The sequence below is a fragment of the Myodes glareolus genome, chromosome 23 (assembly GCF_982192425.1).
Source record: "Myodes glareolus chromosome 23, mMyoGla1.1, whole genome shotgun sequence".
Lineage (NCBI taxonomy): Eukaryota > Metazoa > Chordata > Mammalia > Rodentia > Cricetidae > Myodes > Myodes glareolus.
This window is the reverse complement of record NC_142048.1, coordinates 47073956-47089316: the sequence shown is the minus strand read 5'-3', so window position 1 is coordinate 47089316 and position 15361 is coordinate 47073956. Positions and strand designations below refer to the sequence as shown.

The 15361-nt window shown below is 43.7% G+C and overlaps 1 protein-coding gene across 4 annotated transcripts in view; it reads right to left on the bottom strand.

The window, feature by feature from the left end:
* The window catches only part of Adam9 (ADAM metallopeptidase domain 9), a 65732-nt gene extending 50390 nt beyond the window's left edge, over window positions 1–15342 (bottom strand). For 2 of the 4 annotated variants that reach the window (XM_085680737.2, XM_085680738.2), the window contains exons 1-4: window positions 15132–15342; window positions 5026–5123; window positions 3135–3193; window positions 1561–1639 (exon numbers count right to left, since the gene is read on the bottom strand). In XM_085680737.2, the coding sequence (XP_085536863.2) occupies window positions 1561–1639; window positions 3135–3193; window positions 5026–5123; window positions 15132–15228 (333 nt within the window). In that variant the 5' untranslated portion in view covers window positions 15229–15342. The remainder of the gene's footprint in view (window positions 1–1560; window positions 1640–3134; window positions 3194–5025; window positions 5124–15131) is intronic. The other 2 variants (XM_085680739.2, XM_085680740.2) reach the window with 1 other exon arrangement.
* Between the last annotated feature and the right edge of the window lie 19 nt (window positions 15343–15361).

The window sequence follows — 15361 nt, the reverse complement described above, 5'->3', positions numbered from 1 at the left end:
CTATACAATTAAAATCTAGTTTTGAAATTTTAGTAGATAGTCTTTCAATAATGAATAATTGTTATATTTATTTATAAATTGCCAGACTATCTCTTGTAAACACCCCTCAAGTATTACCTCATTAAAGTCCCCAGTAACTCCATGAAGTCATAACTACTATACCCCTGTTAAAGTGAAGGCACCAAAGCACAAACAAGTTGGTACAAAACCCTCACCAGACAATAAACACGGAGTCAGAATTCAAGCTTTAACTGTGTTCGGACGGGGAGGAGGTTCCACAAAGAACAGTAAGAGTTCAAGGGCATCAACTGTGGTCTTTGGCTTCTTACCGTCCATCGCTGGACAGATGGACATATGGACAAACTACCTTTTATCTGGAATATGCTACAATGTAAATTTAATCTGTTTACTAGCTTCCTATTAAAACAATGCAAAGTTAAGATAAAAGAGTCAGGCCGGGCCATGATGGTGCACGCCTTTAGTCCCAGCACTTGGGAGCCTGAGGCAAGCGAATCTGTGAGTTTGAGGCCAGCCTGGTTCCAGGACAGTCAAGCTACATGGAGAAACCCTATCTCGAGAAAAAAAAATTAAAAATAAAAATAAAAAGGGAATCAGTGGACTAGAAATAGACAAGGCAAAGTCAGCATTTCCTTGTGGTTTTGTGTAGTGCAGACTAAAGCATTTGCTTCCGGTTCTTTTGAAGAATGCTACAAAGGTCCGCAGTGCCGTACGTGACCCATCTAACAGGGCGGTACAAAGTTCAAGCAAAGCAAGAACACAGTCGGCGGGAGTTACGACTTCTCATGAACACTACTGCGCAAGAAGTGTGCACCGCCTAGGAGCCCAGGGAACTGTGACACTCCTCCTCCTGAGCAAAGCTAGACTTGCGCATGCGCCAGGAAGAGACACCGCCAGGCCAGGCTCGGCATCTGCCAATTACTTGGAGGATTCCAGGCCAGCTCTGTCCCCGAGAGGGTTCTGTTGCCTGACTCAGAGAGGACCACACCTCTTGAGGAATAAAATGTCAGCAAAAAAAAAAAAATCAGAACATCAGAATACACAACAACAAACATGTGGCTTTACTGGACATAAATAACAAAAGGAAGGTAATAGTTTACCAAAACAGTAAAACCTTCAGTCTTCCCCTTCACGACCAGTCAGCATTATCATTAGAGAACAGTTAGTTACTTTCCCATCTTATAAACGCAAATCTTTTTTTTTTCTTCAGTTTTTCAAGACAGGGTTTCTCTGTGTAACAGTTCTGGCTGTCCTGGAACTTGCTCTATAGACCAGGCTGGCCTCGAACTCACAGAGATCCACCTGCCTCTGCCCCCGAGTGCTGGGATTAAAGGCATGTGCCACCACCACCACCACTTCCTGGCTTTAAAGACAAATCTTAACTAAGGAGTGCAGTAGAGTGGTAAGGTGTGACCCAGTCTCCTCCAGGGCCATCATATACAGATGGGGAAGGCGTCCTGCAGGACTGGCAACCGCACAGCTCGGGGAACCTGACAAGAACACACTGAAACTATGTAAAGTTTAGAGGGGAAGATAAGGTACCTGCACACTGGGACGGTCAGACAGCAGAGAGCCTTCCTCGTTGTAGGTATAAACTACGAAGTCGGTAGGTAAGAGGTCTCTGGAAGAGGAAGAAAAGAGACGTGTCAAGTACCAAGAGCGGAAGGCACAGCTCATAGGACGTTGTTCGCAGGAGAGAGGCAGAAATTAGCTTTTAAAAACGTTTTACCTGATCCACTATTGTAAAGAAAGTGCTACTGCGAAACCAAAAGCTAATAAACAGACTTGAGCTTCAGACATTAGCTGAGCAACGCAAATTGCTCTCCTGGCACGATGCTCACAAGGAAAGAACAAGTGAGGCTGCTTGACGCTCGCATATTTGTATGAGACAAGTGAGTATTTTATATTCCTTTCTACAAAGCACTATGTAAACCAGAAACATCACTGTCCTAACCTAGGTATGAAGACAAGCGTCTGCTGTCAGTTGTTAAAGGAAATGCCTCCCCTCACTGAGGAACAGCTGTGTGGACCATGGGAAAGCAAGCTTCTCTCACACGGACCTCCAAGCCTTGTGGAAAACCAGGGAGGCAGATGCACTGTGTGGTTAAAGTTCAAAGCAACCCGAAGTCGCCCAAGACCAACTGACCCTCCTGTCCAGAGATGGACAAACTGATGGTTTGCCCTGCTTGCCCTGAGTGACTTCAGCTACACGACCACTATGGCACAGAAAACCCTTGGTGAAACTGTGCCTCTGCCTCCTTGAATACAGGAAGCCCCATGGCAGCAAATCTGGAGGCAAAGCAGTCCCTGTGACTAAGAGCCTGGATGGAGCACATGAAGCTCTGAGATTCCAGAGTAATCTTTGTCCCATGTGTCTTTGCGAAGTCTGCGCTGTTGCTCTGTGGGCAGTATTCAAATGAGACTATGGAGCTGAGTCTTTTCATAAGCTGATCTCACTGGGCACTGGAGTCTATATATACACATGCACCACACACACCAGACATACACTGTACCACTCACACACACAGACACACACACCCACACCCCATACATCCTTCACATATATACACACACACACACACATACACACACCAGACACATACCATAGCACTCACACACACATCCCACACAACCTTCACATACACACATGCACACATCATACCACTCACACACACACATCCCACACATCCTTCACACACACACCATACCACTTACACACACACCCTATACATCCTTCACACACACACACCAGACACATACCACTCTCTCTCTCACACACACACACATCCTTCACACACATATATACACACACCCCACATCCTACACACACACATACACACCCTTCATTCTCCCTAAAGGTAAATTTGAAAAGAATTAAGCTATGCATGCCTGGCTTCCCTCTGCACTGCCTCTTGGAAGTGCAACCTGTCCAATCATAGCATGAATTCCTGTGGACTTCAGATGCAGGCCTGCCCCTGTGCAGCAGGGTCAGCAATAACTAAATCTGCTGATTCCAGGATTCAGACTCCACTAAGCAATATGCATCTAGAAAAGAAATCACTATACTGATGAGAGAAAACATAATCAAAAAGGCAAAAATAAATGAATTTTCTTACGTGTTTCTTTCCAAGTGAATAACATGCTGTCTTCCTTGCGCCTGGATGACATAAGACACCTAAATGCACAGAAATGGAAAAAGACAATAATAAAACACCGTCTTATAAATTACTTTTCAACATATCACAAGAGGCAGGAAAGTTCATTCCAAATTAAAGTAACTTGGCAATGCCTGCAAGGGTTAATGGAAAGTTTTTTATTTTTTGGTTTGCTTTTTTTTTTTTCTTTGAGACAGGGTTTCTCTGTAGTTTTGGAGCCTGTTCTAGAACTAGCTCTTGTAGACCAGGCTGGCCTCGAACTCACAAAAATCCACCTGCCTCTACCTCCCAAGTGCTTGGATTAAAGGCATGCGCCACCACTGCCTGGCTAATGGAAAGTATTCTTAAGTAATATATATTCTATTTATCTCTGTCTCCCTTTAAACCCGGGCCATGGAAAACTGCCTACACTTCTAGCTACTCTTTTTTAATTTGTTTTAGAGTTGTCTGTTTGTTTGTTTTGTGGGGGTCTCTGTGAACACCACAGCCAGCAGAGTGTCAATCTGCAAGAGGCAAGAAGGAAGTCTGGTTCAGTTTAACTCAGTAGCTGCTGTTCAAACTTTGAGAGTCTGGCGCCAGGTAGTTTATTTTAGGCATATTTAAGCACAGCACAATTCGGAAAAAGTTTCCTGGTAATAATTAGCTCAATCCCATGTGCACAACAAAGCTTAAGACATGATTCCATAGAAACTTTTTAAAGTACATGTGACCTCTTCTATAAATATATGTTCTAAAGATTGACTACATGTGACATTTTAGGGTTCAGGTGTGGTCTCGGTCATACAGATAGTGTGAAAGCCACCAAGCCATTAACTACCTCCACTCCCAGCCTCCTGGGCAGAGAACGGGTGTCTCCGCCTGAGATGTTTAACATGCCTGGTTCCCTAGCGCTTATCCGTGAGCACCAGAACTCCCTGGCCTCCTACATGATTTTACACATATCACGCTTTAATTGTGTGGATGTCTGTGTACTATGTGTGTGCCTGGTACCCCTGAGTTCAGAAGAGAGTGCCACAGCTCCCGGAACTGGAATGATGGATGGTTATGAGCTAACCAGGGGTGCTGGGAAGTGACTCCCGGTCTCAGCAAGAGCAACAAGTGACCTTAAGCGCTGAGCCCTCTCCCCAGCCCCAGCTGTCTGCTCTTCCCAAACATGTTCATGAATCAGCTGTAACTTCAGAAATTAGTTTCCAGGGCACCCACATGGTGCTTCCTTTGCAGAAGGAGCTCTTCCTTCTGTTTAAGTGAGTTTCGAGAGATTATTTCGTTCTACAAAGTGGACAAGAAATTCCTGTTCCCTTGCGACCTTTCTAGTGTATCTCATCAACTCTAGCCCACACTTTCTCCTCCTGCCAACAGCCCCGCGGAGTGAGCACATCACACAGAGGCGTGACAATCTCACTAGCAGCACCTCAGTGTCTTCAGTGGCGATAAACCGAGTCATCTTAGAGCTAGTTCATTCTTTAGAGAACTCTGACTTTGTCATCTTCAAGTTCAGGGGACCTTTTCTCTAGCTCCAACAACTTCCCTATTCTAACTATCGGACAAACTATTGATCGCAAGGTCATGTACAAGGGCTCAGTCCCCCAGGACAGCACTACTGGCAGGTGTAAGGGATCTGCATGTACATGGCTGCCTCGTCAACAAACAGAAAAAATTTCCTCCAATGGAAAAACAACACCCAATTTCCTTATACATAGTTCTGCTATTTTTTTAAATCAACACATAAGGTAGTTGATATTAAAACTCATACTCAGCCCCTGAAACAACCACTGCTGCAAATATCATCCTTCATTAAGAAAAGAAGAAAGTGAAATTTCCTTATAGTCACAGTTCTCAAGAGAGAACTCACCTGCTTGGAACCGGACCTCGGGGCTTCCCTTCTTTCTCTAGTTAGTCTCCAAGGTGTTATAATCTCATAAGAAGAAAGATGTTTGGTCTGCTGAATGTCTGCAGCAAAAAGAAAAAAATATAACAATGTGAGTCCGAAAAACATATATGGTACCAAAATATCAGAAATAAAAAAGTGAGTGTGCAGCTGGCTACAAAGCTGCATGTTTTTAATCCCAGCACTTGGAGGCAGAGGATCTCTGTGAGTTTGAGGACAGCCTGGGCTACACAGTGACTTCCAGGACAGCTAGAGCTACATACTGAGACCCCATCTTGAAGGAAAAACAAACAAACTAACTAACTAACTAAGTGTTCAAATCATTGGGGGGAAAAAACACCTGATAGTCAAGTGATTTTTTTTTAATTTGTATTTTTGCTATTATTCTATTTACAGTGTTTTGCCTGCATGTCCATCTGTGCCTGCATGTCTATCTGTGCCTGCATGTTTATCTGGGTGTACATGGTGCCCGTAAAGGTCGGGTGAGGATGTCAGACCCACTAGAAGTGGAGCTACAGAGAGCTGTGAGCCCCCATGTGGGTGCTGGGGGTCGATATGGGTCCTGCGGAAGGGCAGTCAGTGCTCTTAACTGATCAGTTATCTTTCCAGATTCTCCTGTGACTTTTCATATACAATCCTAGACAAGGATGAGAGTGAAAATATTTCCTAAGAAAAAGACGCCAGTCTCTATCCAAAAGTGTGTGTGTTTATGTATGTTAAAACAATCATTTCCAAACACTTTGCATCTGTGTACTCCAGCCCTTTTCCTCAACATAAGTCTTTTGTTTTAAAATCTTGGGGCACAAACAAAAGCAAAGACCATGAGGTTTAATATGGCAGAGCGCCACGTGCCATGCTCAGAGCTCAGAGCATGCCCTCGTCCCTCACTCCTACCTATGCCTCTCGAGTGATGAATCCTAGGAGAGTAGCCAAACCCGGGATAAAGATGATAAGACGGGGAAGACACTTTCACTACCAATGGGTCAGCTCTAATATGTGCTAACAATGGACAAACTGCCTCATATGGACTGACTGCACCATGAGGCCATCAGAAGAAAATTTTACACAGAAACATTAGCAGTTAAGAACTCTGGATATGCACACTTACATTCTAAAATTATCAGTGAAACCGAGTGTCTTAGGGTTTCTATTGCCGTGAAGGGACACCATGACCACAGCAACTCTTATAAGGGAAACATTTAACTGTGGCGTCAGCTTACAGTTCAGAGGTTTAGTCCATTACTGTCATGGCTGGAACAAGGCAGTGTGCAGGCAGACATGGTGCTGGAGAAGGAGCTGAGAGTCCTTACATCTTGACTCACAGGCAACAGGAAGTGGTCTGAGACACTGGACATGGCTTGAGCATCTATGAGACTCAAAGACTGCCTCTGCAGTGACATACTTCCTGCAACAAGACCACACCCACTACAACAAAGTCACACATCCTGATAGTGCCACTCCCTTTGGGCCATTTTCTTTCAAAACACTACACCAAGTACAACCAGAACTGAAAGATAGGACCAGACATGGTTGTGAGCTCTTCAATCTACTGGTTTTCAACCTGTAGGTCATGACCCCTTTGGGAATCGAATGACCATTTCACAGGGGTCATCTAAGACCATCCTGCAGATCATTTATTTATATTATGATTTATAAGAGTAGCAAAAGTACAGTTATGAAGTAGTAACAAAATAATTTTATGGTTGTGGTCACCATAACATGAGGAACTGTATTAAAGGGTCTCAGTATTATGTAAGTTGAGAACCATTGCTCCCAGTACTTGGGAGGCAGAGAAAGTCAGATCTCTCTGAGTTCAAGGCTAGCCAGGAATACATAGTAAGACATAGAAAAGTCCTATCTCAAAAGAAAAAAAAAATACCACCACACTGAACAATAAATCATGTAGGAGTTGAATATAGTTTTTCCCTTCCAGTATCATTACTAAGGGCATAACAATTCTTTCTCACTGTTTTCATTGCTGTTTGTTGCCTTTGAGACAAGCTACTAGTCATTCAAGATGACCTTGAACTCATGACCTTCCTGCCCTGTCTTCCCAGGGTTGAGATGACAGGAGCTCATCACTGCACCCAACAGCCACAGTAAAAGTTCTTTCAGGGAAGTCTGGTGAGGGAGACGGTCACTGTGGTCACTGTGAGGGAGATGGTCACTGTGAGGGAGACGGTCACTGTGAGGGAGACGGTCACTGTGAGGGAGACGGTCACTGTGAGGGGGATGGTCACTGTGGTCACTGTGAGGGAGATGGTCACTGTGAGGGAGATGGTCACTGTGAGGGGGGCGGTCACTGTGAGGGAGACGGTCACTGTGAGGGGGGCGGTCACTGTGAGGGAGATGGTCACTGTGAGGGAGACGGTCACTGTGAGGGAGACGGTCACCAGTGAGAAGGATGGTCACTGGTCACAGGCTCAGGAGCTTCAGAACTGAATGCTGAGGAAGGACAGCTGCATCTCCCTGAGCCACAAGAAGGGAAGTGGGGAATTTCATAATTGAAAAAGCCTTACAACCAAACGCAGTCTATGGACCTGTCTGGATCCTTGTTAAAATGAACCAACTGAGAAAACTCTGAGAACGTCTGGGAAATTTAGACATAGGAAACATTTGATGATCTTGGGGAACTGTGTTTAAGGTTTTGTGATTTAGTGATTCATGCTGAATATTCAGTGATAAAATATATTACAATAAGTACAGTGAACTCGAAGGAAAAACAAAAACTAGATTAAACCTGAATAATGCACACACAGGCATTCGCTCCTCTTTTTCTGTTCTTATGTATGTTTAAAAACTTCTATAATGCCTGGCGGTGGCAGCACACACCTTTAACCCCAGCACTCAGGAGGCAGAGGCAGGCAGATCTCTATGAGTTTGAGGCCAGCCTGATTTACAGAACAAGTTCTAGAATAGCCAGAGATACACAGAGAAACCCTGTCTCGAGGAAGAAAAAAACAAAACAAACAAAAACAAAACCTTCTATAATAATATAAATAAGTGGTTACCTACAAGCACGAATGAAAAAAGACTAATACTTTTGCTGCATACAATCATAATTACAAAATGGTAAAAGGCTTTGCTGAGCTGATTCCTGGGACCACGTGGTGGAAGGAGAGAACAGACTCCCAAGAGTTATGCTCTGACCTCCCCGACCACACACAAATACAATGCAATTTTAAGATGTAATACTGTATTTATATATTGCAAATTGCGACTCTCATAAACATGTACATAGCATAAATCAATGAACCAATCTGTTGGGTGTCTTTTCCATGTGTGGCAGGGTCAGGAAGCAGTAAGAAGTCTGTTTCCTACAGTGTGCGTCTCCACTGTCCGAGCTGGTTTACATGTACGCGGCTTTCACTGCTATTCCTTTGCGAAAACTAAGGCGCACCTGCTCAAGTGCTGACCCTGACCGCCTAGCAGCTCTACGTGCCATCATTTCTAATGTCTTTTTCAGACCCTAGAGACCAACCGGCGAGTCGCACACTCTACCAAGGCTCTACCAATGAGCAGCCTTCACTACCTCACACCTGAAGAATGGGTTGACCTTTTCACTTGGCCCTGACACCCTCTCCTCCGATGTCACCGCATCTCATTCATATTAACTGCCCGTGTCCCTCAGCCTTCTCACAAACAGATTTGGATGAACTATCGCATCTAACATTTTCCAAGTTGGCACTGTATAAAAATCTGTTCGTAGCTCAGGATTTCAAAGACATTGACAGGAGAACATAAGCTATGTCAGGTCCAATACACAGCATACTGAGAGTTTTCTGACTCCTCTCCATCGGTCTCTCAGGCATCTTAACTCATACCATGACTATCATCCAGATATGATGTGGGATGTCCTTCTGTCTATGTGTTGCTTTTATTGATTAATGAATAAAAGCTGTTTGGGCCAATGGCTTAGCAGAGTAAAGCCAGGTGGAAAATCAGAACAGAGTTGATTTTCTGGGATTGGAGGCTATTTCTTTACCTAAAGTGAGCCTTTCAATGACCTCCAGTCTTCTCAAATTCCTAAAACTAGGTTTAAGTAGCATCCCTAAAAACCTCCTTCTGCATCAGTAACCAACCCTACTGCTGCATGCAGCAAGATAAACGCAATACTGCAGTGGGCAATAAATTCTGTGATCAGGAGTAAACTGTATCCCAGAAAAAGATGATAAGATGGGGGGGGGAGATAAGGTGGTGGATATAGGAGGGGTTGGGAGGAAATATGATCAAAATACACTGTATAAAATTTTCAAAGACTTTTTTTTAAAGTAAACTAGCCTGAAGTCAGGTGGGTAGGCCAAATCTATAATCCCAGCCCTTCGGGAAGTGGGTATAGTAAGGGCACAAGTTCAAGGTCAGCTTCAGCCACAAAACAAGTTTGAAGCAAGCCTGAGCTAGTGGCCTAACTAAAAAAGAGCAAAAATGGCGTATTCCTGCCGCGACTCATTATTTCCAAGAAAAAGTTTCAGAAATTCACTAGAGACAAGAACACAGACGCTGAGAAGCACGGATCGCTGCTGCAGTAGGAGAGGCTGAGCCGCTGGCGGCTAAACTCACATTTTCACTATGATTCAGAAGAGAACTCCACAGAGAGAAAAATATGAAACACTTCCAAAGGGCAAAATTTGAAGTTCTGGGAAGGAAGGTGTTTCAGGAATTCTCTATCCAAAACAGGTTCCGTGACTTCCTAAGGTCACCGCCTACTTTACAGGAGAAGACAGGTGTTCCGTGTTCTAGGGAATCTTTTACCTGGATGGCTACAGGGATAATAAAAGCTAGATACAAGAACAGAAAGTAGGCCAATCATGGTGGTGCACGCCTTTAATCTCAGCGCTTGGGAGGAAGAGGCAGGCAGGGCTCTGTGAGTTTGTGGCCAGCCTGGTCTACATAGTTCTGAAACAGCCAGAGATACGCAGTGAGCCCCTATCTCAAAAAGACAAAACAACAACAACAACAAATATATATATTATAGGTAATATACCTATAATCCTATATTTTTTGTCAATTGGGAACCTTGTCAGAAAATATATTATTGAAAATATATATGTATTCTAGAAAAAATATATAAGTATTGTAGAATGTTCTTTCGCTGGTTCCCATTTTAAAATTTTTTTTTGTTTTGTAAAGCAAATGTCATAATCATTTGTGGTTTTTTTTAAGGTTTCAAAATTATAGCACTTCTGTATTTAGGAGTTCTTACTCTGACACCAAAGACCCAAGGATCCACCTTCTATATCAAACCCACGTACAAACACCATGTACAAAGCTTCTGAGGGTGTATTATTTCAAAAAGAGTATACACTAATATACATAAACTACAAGGGAATTCTTGTTTCTCTTTCTTTCTTTCTTTCTTTCTTTCTTCCTTTCTTTCTTTTTTTGCCAAAATTCCTGTCTGGTTTCTTTTTTCTTATCTCCTGCTCATTCCCGACATGCATTTCCCTAATTCCTCTAATCTATGCTTCCCGTGGGAACCAAAATGCCATTTCTCTCATTTTACTGTAAAGGAAACACATTTAACCTTCCTAACACTGGCATTGTGGGCTGGAAAATCCTTGGCTGTGGGTCATCCTGTGCAGTGTAGGCGTGTCTAGCGCCACCCCTGGCCTCCACTCTCCAGATGCCAGCAATGTTAGCTCTGAACACTCAAGTGTCCATGTGCCTGCAGGTGTAGGAGGTAACACTGCCTCCAGTTTAAAAACACCAGGAATGTCAGGTGTGGTGGTTAAAGTCTTTAATCCCAGCACTCAGGAGGCAGGGGGCAGGCAGATCTCTGTGAGTTTGTGGCCAGCCTGGTCTACAGAGTGAGTTCCAGGACAGCCAGGGCTACACAGTCAGAACCTGTTTCAAAAGTTTTTTGCAAATAATTAAAACGCTAAGCACCAGGCGGAAGTGGGGTACAGTTCACAATAAAAGTAAAAATCTTAAGATTCTCTGGGGTATACAAACTTTGATATTAGAATCTACAGAACAAGCATACTGTTGAAAATAAGGACACTAGGGGACATGAACTGAAGAAAAATCAAAGTTGAACGAGAAATGTAAAGGCCGAGACTTAGTAAATGAAAGGGCGTGAGTTGTTCTTGCCACCTCTGACTCAGGATTCTCGTGCATTTCTGAGGAAGTAGAAGCAACTGTGGTAGAAAAAAAAAATCTTCCAAAGAATTCTACCTAATTGCAAGACAAACAAACGGGTATACCGAACCATCAGAGCCTTTTTCGTCTGCCTTCCTGCTTATTAACTAAACAAATAGCCACCTTTATGTGCTCCCTCTGAAAAAGATAAACCTCCACATTCAGGTTGAGTGAGATAATCTGTTGTCTCAAGTACTCCTGAAGGGAAATGACTGTAATTAAACCCTACCTGCTAGTCACAAGCCAACCCCAAATCAATGTGTTTCAGCTACTATGTCCTTCAAGAGCACACTTCACTGCCCTCTCTGCTGCTGTGTTTTATACTGGTCCGTGTCTTAAGACTTTACCTGCCTGACTTTAAAGAGAGATGGGTACCTATTTAAAATGAGAATTGCTCATTCTGGGTTTTATCTCAAAGATCCTATCCCCAAATAAGAAAACAAAATGCTATTTTTGTCTTGAAGTACCCCATTGAGGAAAAACTTCAATCATTTAGAAAATGTAATGCTCTTAAGAATTTGAGGCCCTCCAGAAAGGAATTTAAATTGTTGAAACCAAAGCAGCTACTTCCTACCCAGACACTGCAAGTACTCAATAAAATGTACCCTCAGTCAACAGCCTCCTACGATCCTTACACGCTCTTCCTTAAAGCGAACCTGTCCCTTTTGACAATTAACATCTTTTCCACAACTGTGCAGGGCCCTCAAACATATTTACCAGCAACACCAAATTCCCCTCTTCAAACTAGGGCTGGAAATTTTAGGTCAAGAATGTGATTGTGACAGTATTTGACTGTGCCACAGAGGTTCATAAGGAGGGAGAGGGCTCTGTTTGCCTGGGGTGCTACTCAAAGTAAAGGGTAGTCATGTTGAGGTGAGATAAACCATGAAAAAAAAATCTTATTCCAAGAACAATGTATCAAAGGAAACAAAACATTTGGAAGTGGAGTTTGTAGGACTGTCATACAATGTAACAAGTTTTGTAGAGAAGCTTTGTTTTTGAATTATCGTAAGATCTAGCAGTAAGTTAAGATGAAGGAAAACAAACCCAATCAGGACAGCATAGTCCAAAACTGACCACTAGCTCTTCAGGGGACAGAGACAGGGAGATCTCTATGAGTCGGGAGCCAGCCAGGGGTATAAAAAGAAACCCTGTCTCAAAAAAGGAAGGGAGGGAGGAAGAGGAAAGGAAAAAGACAGATGTGATGACTGAACATGAATTTCTCTGGCTAGCTCCCTTTTTATTCTTTTTTTAATAATATTAATCTTGGGGGTTGGCACACAAAGAAGCAAGTTTCATCTTGGCATCCTCGTAAATGTCATTACAGTTTGTTCTCATCCATCGCCCTCCGCCTTACTCTTGAAAGATATGCCACGGGACAGGAAATGGAGAGAGGGCAGGGAAACAGAAGGTGAATCTGGGAGGGGCGAGAGGGCGAAATGGGGCTGAGTATATTCAAAACACTGAATGAAATTCTCGAAAATTAAAGACACTACAATGTCCCACATATTTCTCCCACATGTGAAATCTAGGTTAATACATATATGTACATATATAGACATATTACACATCTGTGACATGAGAGGTGAGGGAAACTATGATAGGGAGACCATGAGAAGACAAAGAGTCAGAAGATAAAATGAAAACACGTACAATGATAAGCATGCATGAAACTGTCATAATGGAACCTATTATTTTATATACTGACTTTAAAAATTATTTTTAAAAATATGCTTGACATCTGAAAATGAGCTTGGCATGAACCTCAGATCCAACTGTTAAATCTACTTCATTTTCCATTATTTGCCAAGAGCAAGCTTTCAAACAGCTTTTTCAGGACACCAGAGTTTCTAAAAGAAATTGGGGTTAGTCTACATGTTGTATCCAGTACATTACATTAAAGAAAAAAAATACTGGGTAGTGGTGGCACAACATCTTCAGTCCCAGCACTTGGGAGGCAGAAGCAGGCAGATCTCTGTTTGGGGCCAGCCTGGTGTACAGAATGAGTTCCAGAACAGCCAGGGCAACATAGAGAAATCCTGTCTGAGGGAAAAAAGAAAGACATAAAAACAAAACAAAACAAAACAAAACTGAGAGGCTTCATACCCATCTGATTTCCTTACATTTGTTGGCCCAAGTTTTTTCATTATTTGAATCCACTGTTTAAAAACTATTCTATATTTCCTCGTGGGCACAATGTTACCAAAACCAATTAAAAACCCTACCGAAATCAGCTTAGCTCCCAACCTAACTAGTATGTGGATGTCTTGGTTCATGTTTTAAACATCCTGTATTCCAAAAACTCAGCTGATTTGGGAGATCGTTCACTTCAGGAAACTCGAGTTGACTCACTGTGCTCAGTGCCAGTACCTCCAATCTTGGCTCCAGCTCTCTGGCCTCTCCCTCCTAGAATCCATCCTCCATTGTGTTCTCAATGTTTTAGCTGAAAATCTGACTGCCATGCGCCTTAAAATCCCTCACTTCCCAGACCAGTGTGCAGGGTGGGTGTGACTCCTTAGCTTGCCACCCATGGTCCCACACTTGGTGTCTGCCTCCCTCCACTTTCCCTTCCCTAGCTCACTTTCACAAATGTACACACTTCCCTTGTCTCCTCACAGGGTATTCTCTTTCACACCCACTTACCCTTGGGGAAAGGAAAAAAAAAAACCCTAGATTTATCTAGATTTATAATGGATCCTCCCCTCTAACTTGACATTTTCTCACCAGTTTAGCTCAGTTCAAAAACCACTTTCTCAAAAAAAAAAAAAATCAACATCTCTCATATACCTTAGTACACAGGGCCACATTTTGGTCCTCCAAAAGCATCGGAGATGATGTTTACTCCGAGTCTGATAAATGTTGTATAAGTGAGCACCCGGTCTACTGCAGTCACAATTGAAGAACATAAGGATATTCCATTCACTTTTACACACATGCGTAATAATAAACATACACACGAACTGAAAATATAGTCTGATTTATACTGACAAACACACCAAGTTAGAGATTACTAAACCTTCAGACCCTTTCCTATCGATAGTGTGAATCATCTAGAACAGCATCTAGAACCGATCTGGCCCAGCGTCCTAGTCAGATATTTTCAGTATTTTAAACGCAGCAGAAAGCAAGCTTAATTTAAAAGAGAAGAAACACTGTAATTAGTTTGGTGAAGGTCAGCGCTCCTGCACTCAAATCTTCACTCATCACCTTTGAAGGCAAGAATCTAGAAAAGCCTTCCGTTGTCCAGCGCATTCCCGGCGCTAGTAGAAATAACTCAGCCAAGCAAACAATGATTTAATACAAAAGATAAAATAAATAACTTATTTCCAGAAAGAAACTAGTGTGTTGATGGTGTGTTTCTACCCCCATTTCATCATCTCCAATATAAATATCTTACATATTTACGGGAAGTTTCACAATTCAAACGTACTGGTCGACAGTCATTTCTTTCCGATAATCGCCTGGGTTAAAGAGAGCAGTGATTCTTTGTCCAGATTTAGAAAGACTGAACAACGGGCTCTAGAAATGTAGCTTTTCGTTTATTCTTTTTTTTCTAAAAAGTACTCTTACTCTAACAAAAACTGCCCAAGGAAAACCCGCCTTCTCCTCCATCAGAATCTCCGCGGACCTACTACGGGAGAGTCCGCTAAGACCACGACCGTCAAATCTCAAATTCTGATAGGACTGAAGCTAAAGTTCCAATTCCCAGTCCAGGGCCAGTGACAGCCACTCCACCCGCAAGCGCTAGCCGTAGCCCGGGAGCGGCGAGCGCACGGCCACGGGGCAGCCGGCCGCCGGGCTGCGGTTCAGCACTGTCAGGGTCGCCGGGAGCCTGGGGTCCGTCCACCTCGCAGCCCGCACCACCGGCCACTCGGGAGCGCCCAGCCCGGGACGCGCTTGCTCCCGGAACACCGTCCCCCCCCGACACCCACCTGGCCGCCCGGCATCGAGGACCGGGCCCAGCAGGCCACACGCCAGCAGCCACCTTAGTCGCAGAGAGGCAGGGGGCGAGAGCGCGCGTGGCCCCATAGCTAGGGCTTCTGCAGGTTCCGCTCAACGCGCGGCCACCGCCTCCGCCCCTTCGGTCATCCTTGCAACCTCGCGGGGGCCCCCAGAGGCTGGCGGGGCGCGCGCCGACGGCGAGCACGCGCGCGGCACTGAC